Raw genomic sequence first — 20,647 nt, 5'->3', positions numbered from 1 at the left:
AGAGAGAGAGGGGGGGAGAGAGAGAGGGGGGGACAGAGAGAGAGAGAGGGGGGGGGGACGGGGGGGGGAGAGAGAGGGAGGGGGACAGAGAGAAAGAGGGACAGGGGGAGAGAGAGAGAGAGACGCACACATACACTGTGAGGATACAAAGATTATGACACACCTTTGGAGCAGGTAGGCCCTAGACCCAGGCCTCCTGACTCTGATGTAGGGGCACTACCACTCTACTGCAATAGCTGTAAGGGCCCTTAACTAACGAGGGAGCCGGAGAGTGTTGAAGGGTAGGTGGGGGAAGTGGTGTTTAGGTCACATGCAGATCAGCCATGATCTTATTGAATGGCAGAATAGATCAGAGGGGCTGAATGGCCTGCTGCTTATGTGAAACGGGCAGCAATGCTGAAGAAGCCCGTGGAAGTGGAAGTGGCTGTGGAAGATTAGATTAGATTACTTACAGTGTGGAAACAGGCCCTTCGGCCCAACAAGTCCACACCGACCCGCCGAAGCACAACCCACCCATACCCCTACCCCTACATATACCCCTTACCTAACACTATGGGCAATTTAGCATGGCCAATTCACCTGACCCGCACATCTTTGTGACTGTGGGAGGAAACCGGAGCACCCGGAGGAAACCCACGCAGACACGGGGAGAACGTGCAAACTCCACACAGTCAGTCGCCTGAGGTGGGAATTGAACCCAGGTCCCTGGCGCTGTGAGGCAGCAGTGCTAACCATTGTGCCACCGTGCCGCCCTTAGTGCCACCGTGCCGCCCTTATGTGCCACCGTGCCGCCCTTAACGTATAAGATCTCGTATACGAATTGAGGATAAGGATGGGGGTGGGGGGGGAGGTTGTAGAGGTGGGGCAATGCTGATTTAATCACCCATCTTGATCCTCTGTCAAACATGTTCAGGGATATTGGGGTGATTTACAAAGGCAGCAGCAAAGTAGGGTTTTGATGTTGTGACTGAAGGGTCACCGGACTCAACGTTAAATGTGTATCCCTCTCTACAGATACTGCTGGACCTGCTGAGTTTCCCCCAGCGCGCTTTCGGTGACTTGGCCTACTATCCCCTTCCATGGCTCAGTGTTGGAATCTGATCTGCTAACGCTCCTGTATTTCTACAAACGCTCAGAGGGTTGAGCCAGACCCAGCAGGGGGTTTACAAATGGAGCTGAGTTGCGAGCCAGTTTGCCGCTGTGACAGAGGCTGTGCTTCCTTCCTCTTTCAGACTCCTTCCTTTTAGCGAACTCACGACGAGGCAGGGGGCCGTTAGGGTAGGCGCGCCAAAGTAAATGGAGCCTGGGGTGAAGAGGAAGGAAGTGGTGACACCGATGGTGTGTGACTCAGAGCTGAGCTTTGAGAGCACTGTGCAGTTTAATCATCAGAAGACTGAATGGGGTGGCCAGCAGTGATGTGCCTGGGAAGGAAGGCAGAGGACAGACTTTCACTTGGTTTAAGTAAAGACCATGCAGTTACACAACAGTGTCGCTGCCAGCCCCAGGATGTCCCAATAGGTACTTTCCGAAAAAGAAATGCTTATCACAGTTGGCCCTGGACACCTCGTCCAGGCTAATATACCGAGGGAAGGGCAGTTTTGGTAGAGGTTCTGTCTCTTGTGGAGTAGGTCGAGTTCAAAACCCTCGTGGCCACGGGTCACGAATCCACTGTGGTGTTTTCAGGATCTTTGTCAAATCCCCCCCACCCCCCCCCCCCCCCCCAAAGCAACTGGCCCACCCCATAAGAGCGGTGAAAACCCCCCAAGAGGAAGTGAGAATGGAGCTGGTGGGGAGAAGCAGAAGTGGAGTGCTGCTGCTTTTGAATATACATATTGAGTTAGGAGTAGACGTTGGACTGCAAGCCTGCCTCAGTAAAAGTGCTGCGTGTTACTGTTTTGAGTTCCACATTCCAGTCTGTCCCGTGACCTCATAGAGTCATAGAGATGTACAGCACGGAAACAGGCCCTTCAGTCCAACCCGTCCATGCCGACCCAACCCAATCTGGTCCCACCTGCCAGCACCCGGCCCGTATCCCTCCAAACCCTTCCTATTCACATACCCATCCAGATGCCTTTTAAATGTTGTAATTGTACCAGCCTACGCCACTTCCTCTGGCATCCCATTTCATAGACGTACCACCCTTTCTGTGAAACGTTTGCCCCTTATGTCCCTTTCCCCTCTCACCCTAAACCTATGCCCTCTAGTTCTGAACTCCCCCACCCAGGGAAGAGACTTTGTCTATCTACCCTATCTGTGCCCCCTCATGATTTTATAAACCTCGATAAGGTCACTCCTTCAGCCTCTGACGCTCCAGGGAAAACAGCCCCAGCCTATTCAACCTCTCCCTGTAGCTCAAATCCTACAACTCTGGCAACATCCTTGCAAATCTTTTCTGAACCCTTTCAAGTTTCACAACATCCTTTTGCTAGGAAGGAGACCAGAATTGCAGACAGTATTCCAAAAGTGGCCTCACCAATGTACTGTACAGCCGCAACGTGACCTCCCAACCCCTGTACTCATGCACTGACCAATAAAGGAAAGCATACCAAATACCATCTTCACTCTCCTGTCTGCCTGTGACTCCACTCTCAAGGAGCTATGAGCCTGTATCCCAAGGTCTCTTTGTTCGACAACACTTCCCAGGACCTTATCATGAAGTGTATAAGTCCTGCCCTGATTTGCCTGTGCAAAATGGAGCACCTCACGTTTATCTAAATTCAACTCCATCTGCCACCTCTCACCCATCTGGTCCAGAGTCCCGTTGTCCTCTGGGGTAACCTTCTTCGCAAATCAACAGTTAACCAGCAATCCTTGCATTTAGAGAACATTGATTTTTCAGAACAGGGTCCATCTCTCAGAGATGTCTTTTTGTTTGCTGTGGCCGATTAACAGCCAAGGAAGCGTTGGAGACGGGATGCGTGGTGTGATGATTTTCGCCGTGCAGTGATGTGGGAGCTTTGCATGCCTGTACGAGCCACCACAGCAGGCGGACAGTGCTTTCCTGACTGAAGGAAAGCTAATCCGGTTCTCTTCTGGTGCAGTGGTAGCCTAGACCAGGTCGCTCAGGGCTTGAACCTATCAGAAGGGAAATGGTCAGTGTGGCTGGTCAGATGAAGTGTGTGGGACCTTAAGCCTTTAGCCCGCACCATTTCTCTGAGATATTTCGACCTCTCTTGCTATCCTGTCCAGGCACACCACAGTAGCCTGATCTTGTCCGTCAGAGACGTCCCAGTGCAAGGTCTGGCCGAATGCCACTTGGTTCCCTTTTCGACTTTATACCTGGTAGCATCAGGTCTGGCTATTGCAGCCTGCAGGCCTACAGTAGATGAAACATCGGTGAGGAGACAATCACATACCAGCAACTGAGTACAGCGGATTGCTGATAAACCCAGTAGCTATAAGAGATGAGATGTGTGTACCAGTCTTGTGCCAGTCTGAGTATGGTACAGTCTGTCCCTGTGTTGGTGTCAACCCTCTAAGAAGACTAGCATCATTGTTAGCTGAGCGAGATTGGTTTTCTTTATATCATTTGGTCTGTAGACACTATTATTGACTGGACTGGACTACTGGTCAGGAGTATGCGATACTGAGCATCAGCTTCCTCTCTTGCTGCCTCCCCCCCCCCCCCGCCTCCCCCTCGCTGTTACACGTAACTGGTGTTAGGCTGACACTGGATTCCGACAGGGTGTGGCGAGTGGGTGGCTGCTTCCTTCCTGAACATTTGTTTAGCTGGCTTTCCTCTTCTGGGTTGCGAACGTACTTCGTCAATATTCTGGCTAACTGTCAGGTCCCTGGCCCGTTCAAGGGGGAAGATGGTGACGTATTGATAATGCCAGTCTCGTAATCCAGAGGCCCAGGCAAACGCTCCGGGGATCCGCGCTCACAGCCTGGCCACAGCTGCACGTGGTGGTTTAAAATGCGATGAGTGGGTAGATCCAAGATGGCGGCGGCCTGAGTGGTTTGCTGAGCTGGGCTCTGTGTCATAGCCCCTGGCAAGATGGGCCTTCACCCCCTTCTTGTTAACCACCCTTTAGAGCAAAATCGATAATATAAAGTTACTGAGCACCTGGAGCTGCTAAAATTGACAGCTCCAAGATCAGAATGAAGGTGGATACATGGCAACAAATTCAATAAAGAAAAAGGGGCGCATTCCCCTACTGTGTTGGGGGTGCCCCATAACCATTGCTCAAACTCCCGGGCCGGCCCCTTTGGATTTAATGGGGCAGCGGCTTTTACTCTCGGAGTTTGCCAAGCTCCGAGAAAAGATTGAAGCAGCGACGGAGCCGATATCTGCCATGCTGGGAAAAAAAAGAGCAGGAGATTCAAGCAGTGGACCCAGGAGTAGAGGCAGAGGAGCGCGGCATCGGAGACCATGGTGGAGGTCTTGGGAGGAAGGATCTGAACGCTGGGAGACCCGGTTCAGGACCAAGTGGATGATCTGGAAAACAAAAAAAAAGTAGAAGAAACGACTTCTGGCTCATGGGTGTCCTGGAGTGCGAGGAAGGCGAGGACCTCGTTGGTTTCCTGGTGGAGTGGCACCCAGTGTTCCTGGGGCTGGAGCTGGAGTCAGGCCTGGTGAGTGTGAAGCGGGCCCACCAGATCGCAATGTGGAGGTCTGTGCCAAATCCGCACCCCCGCCCGCTCCTAATGGTGACTCCAGTATTATAAAGAGAAACAGTTGGTGCTTGAAACAGCGAGAAGACTGGGAAGAGATCCACAGGCTTTAACATACAAAGGCTCAAGAATAACGTCTCTTTAAGACTTCTCAGGAGCCATAGTTAAGCGGAAGGCATTTGATGGAAGTTGAGAGAAAATTAAGGGATCTGAACATTCGGTATTCTTTGAGGTACCGAACAGTGTTGCTGACAGAGGGCTGGTATATAATTTTGATTCAGCAGAAAAGGCAAAGGATTTTGTGAACTCTTTGAAATAAATGACTCTGGTTGGCAGTGTGGGACAATGGTACAGTTTTCCTGCCCCTTTTTTTTCTCTCTCTCTCCCCTTTTTGTGGTTATCACTTTTATACAGTCATAGAAGCCTTGGTGTAAAACCCTATTTATTTATCGTTTTGGACAGTTGGTTATTGTCTGAGTTTTTCTTTTTGCTGCTGTCCTTTTTTTGTTTTGGATTGGAGGGGTGGCTATACCTGTGGTTAAGATGTATGGAGAAAAGGGTGGGGGCATCAGGGATAGGTGTCCATTGTCGACTCAGAATGTAAATAACATGTTTCTTTTTAAATCTGTGCATTTCCCGGGGCTAGGGTGTGGCCTCAGCTGGAAGGAGCCGGGATGGTAGCAAGAATTGGGAGGATTGCCCCCTATGGTCAAGGTGGGGGGGGCGATCTCTAGTGAGTTGGGGATTACTTGGGTGTTTAAGTTAACAGTAGTGGTTAGTTTTTTTTTAGTTGTAGTAGTTCTCTGACTTGATAGAGTTAATGTCTTTGTCGCTCGCTGCACCTCAGATACGCGTCCCCCTCTTGGGAAACCACACGCTGCCCTGGATGACCATGGCGTGTGATTCGTTCAAGTGGTGCACCTGAAATGTAAAAGGGAGCCATTTCCCCCATTAAAGGAAAGAAGGTATTGTCAAGCCTCAGGAAGGAAAGGGTGGACATTACCCTCCTGCAAGAGACAGCATTTAACTGATGAGGAACATCAGAAACTGCAGTAGGGGTGTTATGACAGGATATTCTTCTCCTCCTTCAGCTCTAAGAGTAGAGGAGTGGCTACACTGGTAAGAAGGAGCTTCCCTTTCCAGGTAACTGAGCAAATTAAGGACGCACATGGACGGTTCATCAATCTTAAAGCTCTAATACATGGGGAAAAGAGTATGGTGTCCTGAATGTTTATTGTCCCCCGGTGCTCCCTCTTAAATTTCTAAATGATGTAGTTGCTGAATTAATGAATCTTGGGGTGCACAGCACGATCATAGGAGGGGATTTTGATCACCTAATGGATCCCCTTGTAGACAGGAAGCCAAGGGGCCAGGCAGGTACGCCCATGCAATCTAGATAGTTGGTGGATTTGTGTGAGGAGTTGGGATTAGTGGATGTGTGGAGGCACATCTATCCTAATGGAAGAAACTTTTTATTCCAACCCACACAAGTGCCACACGTGACTTGACATGTTCCTTATGTCGTTGGTTTGTTTGGACAGAATATTGGCTTGCAAAATTGGGAATATAACTACCTTGGACTGTGCGCCAGTGTGTTTAGATGTTAAAATCAAGGGGGCGTGGAATAGATGTACAGCATGGACCCATTCCTGTTAAGAGAGAGCAAATTTGTTGAGTATATTACAAGAGAGTTCAGGGCCCGCTCAGGAACAGCCAGCAATACTTTGGGAGGCCACTAAGGCATATTTCTAAGGCTTGATTATTTCATATTCAACGACCAGAAGGAATCCGAGGGAGGAGCAGCAACAGAAGTAGGAGACCCGACTGAAGGTAGCTGAGAAAATATATTATGATAGGCCTTCATTGGACAAGCTGCAGCGGGTCACGGCTCTCCGGGCTGCTCTCGACTCATTGCGCGCACAGGTGGCAAAAAAAAGTTTGTTTGAATTTGGAAATAAGCCAGGTAGGTGTCTGGCTAGAAAGAAAAGTGCTTCCCGATCTATTATGTCTGTTAGAGAGAAGGCTGGCACGGTTACCCGCGAGTTGGAAGAAGACCAGTATTAGATTTGGGGAATACTTCGCAGAGTTATACTGGTCAGAGGGCAGTGAAGACAGTGCAGTGAGAATGCAGTCCTTTTTTGAGAGCCTGGACCTCCCCAGTATAAACATGGAACAGTCTGCCTGTTGAATGCACCTAAGGCTAATAGCACGCTGGCCTTCATAACAAGAGGAATTGAATATAGAAGCAAAGAGGTGCTTCTGCAGCTGTACAGGGCCCTGGTGAGACCACACCTGGAGTACTGTGTGCAGTTCTGGTCTCCAAATTTGAGGAAAGACATTCTGGCTATTGAGGGAGTGCAGCGTAGGTTCACGAGGTCAATTCCTGGAATGGCGGGATTACCTTACACTGAAAGACTGAAGCGACTGGGCTTGTATACCCTTGAGTTTAGAAGACTGAGAGGGGATCTGACTGAAACACGTAAGATTATGAAAGGATTGGACACTCTGGAGGCAGGAAACATGTTTCCGTTGATGGTGAATGCCGAACCAGAGGACACAGCTTAAAAATACAGGGTAGACCATTTAGGACAGAGATGAGGAGAAACTTCTTCGCCCAGAGAGTGGTGGCTGTGTGGAATGCTCTGCCCCAGGGGGCAGTGGAGGCCCAGTCTCTGGATTCATTTAAGAAAGAGTTGGACAGAGCTCTCAAAAATAATGGAATCAAGGGTTATGGAGATAAGGCAGGAATAGGATACTGATTAAGGATGATCAGCCATGATCATATTGAATGGTGGTGCAGGCTCGAAGGGCTGAATGGCAGCAATAATACATCTCCAGGGTGGCAAAGCACCGGGGCCAGACGGATTCCCGAATCAGTTTTGTAAGGAATTCATGAATGTGTTAGTGGAGCCACTTTTGGGGTTGTATTGCTATTCATATACACAGGAATATCTCCCACCCAATCTTGGGGAGGCTAATATTTCCCTCATTCTAAAGAAGGGGAAAGACTCCGAAGAACGTGCTTCATACAGACCAGTATCGTTGTCGAATGTAGACTTTAAAATTCTGTCAAAGGTGCAGGCCCTGAGGTTGGAAACGATATTGCCCGATGTTATAAAACATCAGACCAGTTTTATCAAGGGCCGTAGCTCCTCCAACAATATCAGAAAGGTATTGGACGTCGTGTGGGTATGCCAGCAAAGATTGATCCTGGGTTTGGTGGTCCATCTCGACGCAGAAAAGGCGTTTGACCGGATAGAATGGCCACACCTGTTTGGGGTCCTAGAGCGCTTTGAGTTAGGGGGAGCCTTTGCCAGATGGGTCAAGGTGTTGTACAATGTACGTCATTACAAACGGCACTAAGTCGGATAACCTTAGTATTGGGAGAAGGGAAGGTACCTGATCTGAAGGATGGAATGCAGTTCCCATTTAGATGGTGGTTGAGAGGTTTTTATTACCCCTTCCTTCCACCAGCTATATAGAGCTAACTATGTACTGTTACTGGAGAGGATAAAACAGCCGTGGGTTATATCATGGTTAGGCCCTGGTGAAAATGAATGTTTTTCCTCCCATGTTGTACCCTATGAGAATGCTCCCGTTGCTGCTGCCCAGACGAGTGTTCTGGAGGCTCGAATGTTGGTTAGGTGTGGTGTGGTGTTGCAGGCACCCCCTAATTAAATTTACCAAATTTACCTCCCTCCTGCAGGGGTGAGGGAGGGTGGACCTTCCAGACTTGGAAGAGATATCAAATAAGCGTCCTGTTAGCATATGTGAGTAACTGGGCACGAGGGGGATTCAGGGTCGATTTGGCTTGACGTTGAAGCCTCGCAGTCGAGATGTCCCCTAGTTAATCTGGATAAGATGTAATCCGCGACCAAGCAGTGTAAGAGCCCAATCATTTTGAAAGCCTGGAGGACTATGAGGCAGGATGAGGGCCATTGGCTTAAGACCTTACCATTGGCGGGAGCCCATGAATTTAAACCTGGGGCAATGGACTCCAGCTTTAAGCTATGGGAGAAGAAGGGAATTTCTTATTTGGGAGATTTATTCAAGAGGAGAGGTCTTAATGTTGTTTAGCCAGCTAAGTCAGAAATATGGATTGTCTAATAGGGCCCTTTTCTGATACTTTCAGACAGGGGATTATATACAGAGGAAGACCACGCTCCTGGCTTAGCCTTCCAAGTTAGTGCTCTGTTGTATGGGCGCTCTTTCAGTTAATATTTCTATCCTTTACAGAAAAGACGTACCATAGGAAACATGGAGAGACTGTGTAGGACTTGGAATCGGGATTTAGGAGATGATATCCCATTGGAAACGTGAGAAGATATATGGGAAAATGTAAAGAAAATCTCTCTGTAACAAAGCGCAATTGAAGGTTTTACGCAGGGCTCATGGCACCAGAGAGGCTAGCTAAGTTCAAGAGAGGAGCATCTCCAGGATGCCCCAATTTAACGTTAGTATAGGCCCCCTTACAGATTGCTACTGGTCATGTTACAAGGTCTGGAGATACTGGAGTGCTGTGGTTAGAGAGCTGAAGGAAATCCTGGGAATTGAAGTCAAAGTGGATCCAGTATTTCTTCTGGGGTTGCCAAGTTTGCCCTCTCTGGGGGAGCACTGGGAAGAGACTGTGTAACATTCTCACCCACTGTGTGAGGAAGAGCATTTTAATGAGTTGGACGTTGGAAAAGCGCCCAGGTATTGTTGGGTAGCGCAGGCTGGGGATGGAGCATCTCCCCCCAAGACCACCTCACAGACATGGTGCACCACAAAACGGAGCAGTTTTACAAGACGTGGTGGCCCTTTCTAAACTATATTGACGCAGACTTATCGGCAGTATTTATTAGGGCAGTGATATAACCGGGGGGCAGCTGGGGGGAAAAATATGGGTACAATGTCTGGTGCTCCCAGAGGGGAAGAGCTTCATTGGAGGTGTGTGGTGAGTGAAAGAGAATAAAGTAACATGATATAATTTAATTTAAACTAATTTGAATTCAGCTTAATTTTTATTTAATTTGATTGTAGTTTAGTTTAAGTAAATGCACTTGTTCTAGGTAGTTTATTATTAATAGTATTGTGATATGACATTGTTGTACTATCTTGATCTTTTTGTATTTTTTATACATATTTGTTTTGTAAAAGATTTTAATAAGAATATTTATTTTTTAAATGAGTAAGTCTGGAGTACCATGTTAGACTCATTAATAGTAGCCATAAAAATATCATTGACTGCTCCTGAAAATCCCCCTGGTTCAATTCAGAGCCTTTTCCTGCTGTTCCTACCTGCTCTGACCCCCCCCATGTCACTGGTACATAGGGTAGTTAAGGCATTTATAACGCTTGGGATGTCATGCTGTGGTTGTACAGGACATTGGTGAGGCCGCGTTTGGAATATTGTGTTCAATTCTGGTCGCCCTGTCACAGGAAGGATGATATTAAGCTGGAGAGGGTTCAGAAAATGTTTACCAGGATGTTGCCAGAACTTGAGGGTTTGCATTATGAAGAAAGGCTAGGAGTGTAGGAGGTTGGGGCGGCGATAGTGACCTTTATAACATCATGGGTATAGATAAGGTCTTTTCCCTGAGGTGGGGGCTTCAAAACTAGGGAGCATATCTTTTAAGGTGAGAGGAGAAAGATTTAAAGAAAGGACTTGGGCGCACAATCACTTGAGGGTGGAATTGAACGCAGGTCCCTGGCGCTGTGAGGCAGCAGTGTTAGCCACTGTGCCACTCCCACCGATTATAATGATTTGATATCAGTGTGCCCCGTTTGAGTGTGCATACGTAAAGCTGGGAGCAGAGCAAGTCTTTGACACCTTTTTATCAGACTCTGGGTCCTGGGGATCAACTGGTGAACTAACCTCCTTCCTCTTGGTCTCCTGGAACCTTTAACCCTCAGCGAGACCCACCACGTTTACAACCTCCTCCAAGCCCCAGTCACTGACATGGCTTTTTTCTTTTTGTTCTCTCACCTCTTTCTTTCTTCCTTTCTTTCTTTCTCTCTCTCTCTCTCCCCCCCCCCCCCCCGCCCCTCTGTGGCTCTCTCTACTCTCTCTCTCTCTACTCTCTCTCTCTACTCTCTCTCTCTACACTCTCTCTCTCTACTCTCTCTCTCTACACTCTCTCTCTCTCTACACTCTCTCTCTACACTCTCTCTCTCTCTACACTCTCTCTCTACACTCTCTCTCTCTCTACTCTCTCTCTACACTCTCTCTCTACACTCTCTCTCTCTCTACACTCTCTCTCTCTCTACACTCTCTCTCTCTCTACACTCTCTCTCTACACTCTCTCTCTCTCTACACTCTCTCTCTACACTCTCTCTCTCTCTACTCTCTCTCTACACTCTCTCTCTACACTCTCTCTCTCTCTCTACACTCTCTCTCTCTCTACACTCTCTCTCTCTACTCTCTCTCTCTCTCTCTCTACACTCTCTCTCTCTCTCTACACTCTCTCTCTCTCTACACTCTCTCTCTCTCTACACTCTCTCTCTCTACACTCTCTCTCTACACTCTCTCTCTACACTCTCTCTCTACACTCTCTCTCTCTACACTCTCTCTCTCTACACTCTCTCTCTCTACACTCTCTCTCTCTACACTCTCTCTCTCTACACTCTCTCTCTCTACACTCTCTCTCTCTACACTCTCTCTCTCTCTACACTCTCTCTCTCTCTCTCTACACTCTCTCTCTCTCTCTCTCTCTACACTCTCTCTCTCTCTCTCTCTACACTCTCTCTCTCTCTCTCTCTACACTCACTCTACTCTCTCTACTCTCTCTCTCTCTCTCTCTCTTCTCTCTCTGCCTTTGTCGTGTCTAGGCTGAGGCGGAGGTGGCCTCCTTGAACAGGCGCATCCAGCTGGTTGAGGAAGAGTTGGACCGTGCCCAGGAGCGACTCGCAACAGCCCTGCAGAAACTGGAAGAGGCCGAGAAGGCTGCAGATGAGAGTGAAAGGTGAGGCTGAAGGAGAAGTTAGGGTGGGGGGGGTCACACTTCTGACTTTTGTGGGGGGGGGGGGGGGAGGTGCAAAGGGAGGGATAAGGGACTTACTACCGCCAGGAACGGTCAAAGCAAATAGAGGGGGGGGTTAAGTTAGATGAACAAACCATCTCCTTTGTAAATAATAAATCTCTCAAGCTGTACATGTCCATGGTTGCACACAGTTGTCCAGTATCAGTGGGAGCTGGGGTTGGAAACGATGCTGGGAACCCCGATGCATAAGCACAATGTTTTTGAGGACAGTAGATTTTCTGTTGAGCCTTTGTGTCACTAATTTATTCGAGCCATGTTCAGACTGTTGCTATCTGTTTGTACCACACTGGTAGCAGAGATCACAAGTGAAGCCTTGTCCTGATTTATTGATGTGGCAGTGTTTTTGCATGCCCTGACGGGAGCAGTCCGCTAACTGGGTAACTCCCAATAGAGCTGCCACACCTTCGTTTGCCCTTCACGGTGGCCCTGGCTGCAGTGACCAGACAGTCCTCACTTTCTCCTGCAGCGACAGACCATGTTTCACCCTATGGCCGGTGCAGCTCTCGATGTTCCCTCCCTAGTTTCAAGCCAGTGAGCGAACTTCCATGGGTCTTACCTGGTTCCAGGCTGATTTGTCCTCTGGTGTCAGCATTGGACTGTCAGAATACACAATACCTACAGTGTGGAAACAGGCCATCCGGCCCAACAAGTCCACACCGACCCTCTGAAGAGTAACCCACCCAGACTCATTCCCCTACCGTGTGACTGGACATTTCCCCTGACTAATGCACCTCACCTACACATTCCGGAACACTCCATACAATTTGGCACGGCCAATTCCCCTAACCCCCACACCTTTTGGACTGTGGGGAGGGGGAGGACCGGAGCAAACCCATGCAGACACAGGGATAATGTGCAAACTCCACACACAGACAGTCGCCCGAGGTTGGAATCGAACCGGGGTCCCTGGCGCCGTGAGGCAGCAGTGCTAACCACTGGGCCACCACGCCGTGCAGAATATGTCACCGTGTCTCGTTGACATTTTTTCCCCCCCTTGTTTCTCCTTCCGCTGGATGACCCCCCAGTACCCCGTGAATTAATTGGTTATCCAAGGCCATTTGTGCCCCTGGTGACTCACATGGGCACACCTGTGTAAGGATGCCAGAATTTCCTTCCCTAAAGAGGTGCCTGTTGAAGGAAGAGGAGGGAAATACTTCTGCCTGGACACATGGCTCTGACACTCCAGAAAAACTGCCCCAGACTATTCAGCCTCTCCCTGTAGCTCAAACCCTCCAATGCTGGTAACATCCTTGTAAATCTTTTCTGCGCCCTTTCAAGTTTCACAACAGCCTTACGATGCCAGAGAGATCAGAATTAAGCGCAATTGGGCGGCACTGCTGCCTCACAGCGCCAGAGACCCGGGTTCTATTCCCGCCTCAGGCAATTGACTGTGTGGAGTTTGCACATTCTCCCCATGTCCATGTGGGTTTCCTCCCACAGTCCAAAAATGTGCCGGTTAGGTGAATTGGCCATACTAAATTGCCCGTGGTGTGAGGTGAAGGGGTAAATGTAGGGGAATGGGTCTGGGTGGGTTGCGCTTCGGAGGGTCGGTGTGGACTTGTTGGGCCGAAGGGCCTGTTTCCACACTGTAAGTAATCAATCTAGTATTTAAAAAGTGGCCTAACCAATGTATTGTACAGACGCAACATGACCTCCTATACTCAATGCTCTAACTAATAAAGACAAGCATACCAAAGGCTTCACTATCGTATCTACCTGTGACTCCACTTTCAAGGAGCTATGAACCTGCACTCCAAGGTCTCTTTGTTCAGCAACACTCCCCAGGACCTTACCATTAAGGTGTATAAATCCTGCTTTGATTTGCCTTCGCAAAATGCAGCACCTCACGTTTATCTAAGTTAAACTCCATCTGCCACTGGCAGTTGAATCATAAGTGACAGTATCTGATCTCATAAAGCGTTCCTCCCCTGAAAACAAAACTAAATTTAATAAATTCCTACCAGCTGATCACTTTGAAACCTGCAGTTCACGATGTTTTGCAGTTTTAAGTGTTATTGAACATTGTGCTCAGTTGACAGCTGTTAGGATGATGCAAGGTGCTGCATTTTTCTACAACAAACAGAGAGGACTTACACAATTAATGTTAGGGCCTTGGGTAGTGGTGTAGAACAGTGGGACCTGGGGGTTCAAGTCCATAATTCTTTATAGACAAGGTAACGAAGACTATGTTGAGCACACTTGCCTGCATTGCTCAATCATTTGGTTAGGGACTCCTCATTGAGGTTGTACAGGATGTTGGTGAGACCTCTTCGGGAGTACTATTTCCAGTTCTGGTCGCCCAGTTATAGGAAGGATATTATTAAGCTGGAGAGGGCTCGGAAGAGATTGCCCAGGAAGTTTCTAGGTTTAGAAGGTTTGAGTTATCCAGAAAGGCCAGGTCGTGTTTCACTGGAAGGTTGAGGGATGACCTTACGGTGGTTTGTAAAACCATGAGGGGGATAGATAGGATTAATGATAGGTGTCTGTTCCCCAGGATAGGGGATTAAGAGACTAGGGACACATTCTTTAAGATTAGTGGAGAGAGATTTTTTTTTAAAAAGAGGCAGGGGAGGGGAATTTCTACACGCAGGCTGGTTTGCGTGTGGAATGATCTTTGAGGAAGTGGTGGATGTGGATACAGTGACAACATTTAAAAGGCAGTTGGGTAAGTACATGAACAGGAGAAAGTGAGGTCTGCAGATGCTGGAGATCAGAGCTAAAAATGTGTTGCTGGAAAAGCGCAGCAGGTCAGGCAGCATCCAAGGAACAGGAAATTCGACGTTTTGGGCATAAGCCCTTCCTGAATTTCGAATTTCCTGTTCCTTGGATGCTGCCTGACCTGCTGCGCTTTTCCAGCAACACATTTTCAGCTAAGTACATGAACAGGAAAGGTTTGGAGGGATATGGGCCAGATGTAGGCAGGTGGGACTAGTTTAGTTTGGGATTACGGGCTGGTTGGGCCAGAGGGTCTGTTTCTGTGCGGCGTGACTCCTCCGACCGAGCTCGCGGTGTGGAGTCTGGGGCTGGAGGGTTGACGATCGAACGAATTCCTACCCGCTCTGGGGGGGGGGGGGGTCGAACTGACTGGAGACTCCTCTCTTTTCCCCGTCCTCAGAGGAATGAAGGTGATTGAGAACAGGGCCCTGAAGGATGAGGAGAAGATGGAGCTGCAAGAGATCCAGCTGAAAGAAGCCAAGCACATTGCAGAGGAGGCAGACCGCAAGTATGAAGAGGTGAGCTGGGGGGGAGGGGTGTCGTTAACGCGGTTGCAATGCAATCCTGCTGACCCAACATGAAGAGGTGTTTGGGGGGTGTGGTGGCAGGGAGGTTGTGTGGGAGTGCAGGGGTCAATGGGGCTCTGCTTGTTGGGGGGGGGTCTGCTGACCTGGGGCTCATCCCACGAGGACAGCAGAGGCTGGTGTACGTAAATGCACCTTGAGCCCGTTGAATCAGCGAAGGGAAGGTACGGGTCAGGAAAGGTTTGGAAACCGCTCGGGTGTTCTCGATGTTTGATATCTGCAGCATCTGGTGAGCACGATGCCATCTCCTCTCGGGGCGCTGGTGCATGTTGTAGCCTGTCTCGCGGGTCTTTCAAACCCTGCTTCCCCCCCCCCCCCCCGTATCACAGCTCTGAACTGCGCCGCGCCCCCCCCCCCCCCCCATTGCAGCTGCAAACTGCTCTACATCAGCGGAACGTGCTGCGTTTTTTAAAACAATTCCAGACTGTAGCTTCACCGGTGAGGACGGATAGCTTCCAACCTGTGCCGTTTCTTCCCCTGTAGGTTGCCCGTAAGCTGGTGATCATTGAGAGCGACCTTGAGCGCACAGAGGAACGCGCTGAGGTGACTGAGTGGTGAGTATTCTGTTTGCGGGCATGGGATGTGGCTGAAATCGGGGAGGTGGGTCCTCCAGCCTCCGAGATCCCCTTGGTTTCCTGACCTGTGGTTTGCGATAGAGTCAGCTGAATACCGGGAAGGTATCAGTTTGATCCACGACCCGTTGGCGTGTCTGAAGTATGGATGCGGGCAACTTTGTCCCATTGGATCCAACCAGCCCTCGCAAGAGCGTCCCATCCAGCCCAATTCCCTACCCTATTCCCTGTTACCCAGCATTCCCCATGGCACATCCCTGTGCACTACGGGACAATTTCCCCATGGCTAACCCACCCAGCCCGCACATCCCTGGGCACTATGGGACATTTCCCTCATGGCTAACTCACCCAACCTGCACGTCCCTGGACACTGTGGGGCATTTCCCCATGGCTAACTCACCCAACCCGCACATCCCTGGGCACTACGGGACAATTTCCCATGGCTAACCCACCCAGGGATGTGCGGGCTGGGTGGGTTAACCCAGTTTCTGTGTTTGCTGGAGTCTGACTATTGGTCAAATGTTTGGGTAATCTTACCAGATAAATACCCCAGTTCTTTCTCTCACTCTCTCTCTCACTCTCTCTCTCACACACTCTCTCTCTCACTCTCTCTCTCACACACTCTCTCTCTCTCTCTCTCTCTCTCTCTCTCTCTCTCTCACTCTCTCTCTCTCTCTCTCTCTCACTCTCTCACTCTCTCACTCACATCCTGATTCTCAATGAAGCATCATGATGACACCCATCTCCTCCTGAAGGTGCTGGCTACTGTTGGGCAGTAAAAACTAGGACAGGATTAGGCCCACTCTGCCCCTCGAGGCTGCCCTGCCCTTCAAGATGGTGGCTGATCCTGTGCCTCAATCCCATAATCCCACTTTCTCCTCATGCCTCAAGTCTTGCTGTCTTTCCTGAATACATTCAGCAGCTTGGCCTCTACAGTGGGAGAGTTGTGCCACGGTTTGACCACTGAGTCAAGAAATGCTCTCTCGTCCTGATTGGTCTACCCAACATCCTGAGACTTTGGCCAATGGCTCTCGACTCCCTGAACCAGAGGAGGCATCCCTCCCTGCATCCGGCCTGTTGGAATATTGTACCTTTCAACTGGATCCTCTCAAAAACTAGCCCGTGGCCGCAGTCCAAGCCGGCCAACAGCTCGCACACCAGCAATAGGTTCACGCTCACCTGAACTTCAATGGGTTGCTTGACTGAAATAAACAGAAGCCGAAGCAAAGCAGGAAACACTGCATCACGAGAATTTCCTTCCTGTCTCCCCGTCCACCTCCCTTTCCAATGGAGACCGGAAGGTGTTGCACGTTCCCTTCCCGAGCCGCACCTCCTCCTGATTTGGAAAGCTGTCGACCGTTCCTCTGCTGTCGATGGGTCCAAATTTTTCCCTCTGTGGGTGTCACTAGACTAGAGTGATTCAGGAAGGTGGCTCACCATCTATTTCTCGAGCTCACTTCAGGATGGCCGATAAGTCTCGCTGATGCCCACGTCCCACAGACGAATTGAGCAAAGAGAGACCTGGGCACCTGTTTGAAACCTGCTTTATACCAGCAGAATCCTCTTGACAGTGTGCGGTTGCTGTCGTGGGCTGGGCAGAGGGGAAGTTCCTACCTCCCAGACATTACGGGGTTAATTACGTCCAATTATACGGACACCAACTGCGTTGCATCCGATACAGTGAAGGGGGTCAATTCTCTAGTAGATTCCAGTCGAATGTCAGCGATGATGAATTAGTATTCTTTTCCTCACGTGACATCCCGAAGTTCTCTAATTCCTCCCCCTTCTATCCCAGTTTACCCCTCCACTCCACCAGAATTATGAGCCCACTGGCTTCCAGCTATCTCTGGGTCACAGAAACAGCAACATCAAATGTTAGCTGCTTAGTCCACCCTGCACAATTCCGTCCTTCACTCTCCCTTTCTCTTTCTTTTCTTTTCCCTTCCTTTCATTCTTTTCTCATTCTCGTCTTTGCTTCCCCTTCTCTCTTTCGATCCTCCCACGCTCTCCATTGCCCTAACCCCGAACCCCTTGGAAAGGCAGTGCAGTCTGCAAGAGATTCCCTCAGTTAGGGGCGAGCGTGGGTCTCCAGAACGCGCCCGACAGCTGCCCGACCTTGCCACCTTCCAAGGCGACGAGCCCGGGCTGCTCGCCCACGTGAGGGCATCGCGCCCGTGGGTGTTACTCTCGCGTGATGGCGGGGACGCCTGTGTCGGATTGGGGTGGGCTAGGTCAGAAGTCACATAACCGTTCGCCGACGGGTTTATTTGAAATTGCAAGCTCTCGGAGTGCGGCTCCTTCGTCAGCTGAAGGGGAGGAGAGGGCAGTTGGTGGAAAGTGACAATGCGCGTTTGTGCTCGATACGTCGATTCTCAGAGCTCCAGACCACAACAATTGTCGCGTTTGTTTCTCCCCATCTCCTTGTTTGTTGTATCCCGTTTGTTTCCCGATTTTTCTGCATGTGACTGAATCATCCCATTTAACCCTCCGACCCCCACCCCTACCCCCCTTGCATGTGACTTGCGGAACACTAACAGTACTATGCGGAAACTGGAGGAGGAGCTTAGAGTCCAAGATCAGAGCTTAAAATCCTTAACTGCGTTACAGGAAAAGGTACTGAACTCGTCTGCATTTATCTTCATTCACGTTTTGTTTGAAATGCGTTGTGTCTCCTCCTTTTGCTCTCACCCCTTCTCAAGGTGAGACAGGGAATGAAATAGCAACAAGTGTCAATTTTATATTGTAACCCGCACACTACTGGTTAGGCTCACTCACTGTTTTGCAGCTCTAGAATATTTAAGTTTACCAGTATGTCGGATCCACGGGCTATTTAAGTTGTTTTCAGACACTCAGTCCCAGCGATACGTGTAATTTCTCGGATGTTGGGGGTGTGGGAGTGGCTCATCCAGACCTGACGGTGCGTGCCTGATGTCACTGATACTGCACGTACCTGCCTCGGTATACCTCTGACCCTCCCTCACCGTGTTCCTTTCTGACCCATGACCCTGAGGAGCGAGCCTGGTCACAGCCTTGTTTTCATTGCCTGCACGCCTTCCAATCTTCCGCCTCCATCCCGCTCCCTCCTTGTCCCTGTCCAGTTCTCCCCTGCTCGCCCCTCGGCCTGAGGTGGGACGCGAGGGGGTTGAAGAGGATGTTGCCGGAACGGTTTCGGGGAAATGAGGGGTTTGAGGTTGGTGAAGGTTTCTGGATGCTCCCCCTGTACTGAGGGAGGTAGACAGGGTGACGATAAAGAGACCCCGGTGATCCAAGGACAAGGGGATACAGGTTTTGTGAAAGGTGGAGGGACGTGAGGAAGTAGTTTTGTGGTAAATGAACTGAGTGGCAGTGACCTGAAAGTTGCTGCCTTTGAGCAGGCCGCAAGCAGAGATGCTGCGAGACTTTTCAAAAGAAGTACTTTGGGGAAGTTTGAATGAAATGAAGTTGTTGGGGTCATAGTTTGGGAGGCAGTGTGACTGACCAGAGAGCTTGCATGGACTAGAAGGAGCGAGCAGCCTCCTGTGCTGTTTTATTCTTGACTGCTTGCTTTCTTTCTCTCTCTTGTCTTCGCTTTCTCTCCTCCCTTCTGCTCCCTTCTCTCTCTCCAACCCCTTCCCCTGCCACATACCTACCTGTAGACTCTGCATTCATTCTCTCTCTTCTCTCTCTCTCTCTCTCTCTCTCCCCCCCCCCTCTCTCTCCCTCTCCCTTCTTTCTCCCTCTCCCTTCTCTCTCTCTCTCTCTCTCTCTCCCCCTACTCTCACTCTCTCTCTCTCCCCTACTCTCTCTCCCCTCCCACCCCCTCTCTCTCCTCCTACCCTCTCTCTCTCTCTCTCTCTCTCTCTCTCTCTCTCTTTTTTCTCTCTCTCTCTCTCTCTCTCTCTCTCTCTTTTTCCCCCCCCCCTCCCTTCTCTCTCTCTCTCTCTCTCTCTCTTTCCGCCCCCCCCCCCCAACTTTTTGCTGGCTGACTTCCCCCATTGTTAGAGCTGCCTCGGGCAGTTGCTGCTCCAATATGGAATTCTATCCCTGGTTCCTGAAGCCATGAAATGATTTCTAACCGTCGAGGAAGGTCTGTGTGCCTGTATCCCCAAGTTACACAGCATGCTTTAACTCTCCTTCATCTGAGTGTGGTACTGGGTCAGCATTCACTCTGCGAATTGCCTTTGGAGATGGCAGTTATTTCGAGTGCGTACAGGAAAGCTAATGGCATGCTGGCCTTTGTAACAAGAGGAATTGAGTATAAGAGCAAAGAGGTCCTTCTGCAGCTGTACAGGGCCCTGGTGAGACCGCACCCAGGGTATTGTGTGCAGTTTTGGTCTCCAAATGTGAGGAAGGACAGTCTGAGTATTGAGGGAGTGCAGCGTAGGTTCACGGGGTCAGTTCCCAGTATGGCGGCACTATCATATGTTGAAAGATTGGAGCGACTGGGGTTGTATACACTTGAGTTTAGATGGATGCGAGGGGATCTGATTGAGACGTATAAGAGTATGGAAGGATTGGGCCCTCTGGAGGCAGGAAGCAGGTTCCCGCTGATGGGTGAGTCCCGAACCAGAGGGCACAGCTTAAAAATAAGGGGCAGGCCATTTAGGACAGAGTTGAGGAGAAACTTCTTCACCCAGAGAGTGGTGGGTGTATGGAATGCTCTGCCTCAGAGGGCTGTGGAGGCCCAGTCTCTGGATACTTTCAACAAAGAGATGGATAGAGATAGTGGAATCAAGGATTATGGGGATAAGGCAGGAACAGGAGACTGATTAAGGATGATCAGCCATGATCATAATGAATGGTGGTGCTGGTTCGAAGGGCCGAATGGCCGCCTCCTGCACCTACTGTCTAATACCAGCAGCTTCTAAAGCAAAGCTCACTTCTCTTGGTTATTCTTTCATTGACATTTACCTGTTCCCTATTTCGGTCTCCCACCTCAGCTATTGCAGAGTGGCCCTGAGGGCTCGAACCAACGGCTAGTTGAATGTGGGGAAGAACTCTACTCTGTAACCCTTGCAGAGGTTCTGCTACCTGTCTGACATGCAGTGGGGACATGGGCGAGGCTTCTGGTCTGCTCGACACTGACTATCATTAACCCCATGTATCAGCAACTGTCAGTAACAGTGTGACTAATGATCCCACCCTTGTTTACATCGAGAGC

The 20,647-nt window shown here is 49.8% G+C and overlaps 1 protein-coding gene across 6 annotated transcripts in view; it reads left to right on the top strand.

The window, feature by feature from the left end:
- LOC132805620 (tropomyosin alpha-3 chain) overlaps window positions 1-20,647 on the top strand; it is a 69,769-nt gene that overhangs the window by 15,123 nt on the left and 33,999 nt on the right. For 4 of the 6 annotated variants that reach the window (XM_060820791.1, XM_060820793.1, XM_060820789.1 and 1 more), the window contains 3 exons: window positions 11,425-11,558; window positions 14,752-14,869; window positions 15,419-15,489. In XM_060820791.1, the coding sequence (XP_060676774.1) occupies window positions 11,425-11,558; window positions 14,752-14,869; window positions 15,419-15,489 (323 nt within the window). Of the gene's footprint in view, window positions 1-11,424; window positions 11,559-14,751; window positions 14,870-15,418; window positions 15,490-18,044; window positions 18,121-20,647 lie in introns of all 6 variants that reach the window. The other 2 variants (XM_060820790.1, XM_060820794.1) reach the window with 1 other exon arrangement.

The sequence above is a fragment of the Hemiscyllium ocellatum genome, chromosome 50 (assembly GCF_020745735.1).
Source record: "Hemiscyllium ocellatum isolate sHemOce1 chromosome 50, sHemOce1.pat.X.cur, whole genome shotgun sequence".
NCBI lineage: Eukaryota > Metazoa > Chordata > Chondrichthyes > Orectolobiformes > Hemiscylliidae > Hemiscyllium > Hemiscyllium ocellatum.
Note: the sequence above shows the minus strand (reverse complement) of the source record. Positions and strands in the feature narration are given on the sequence as shown.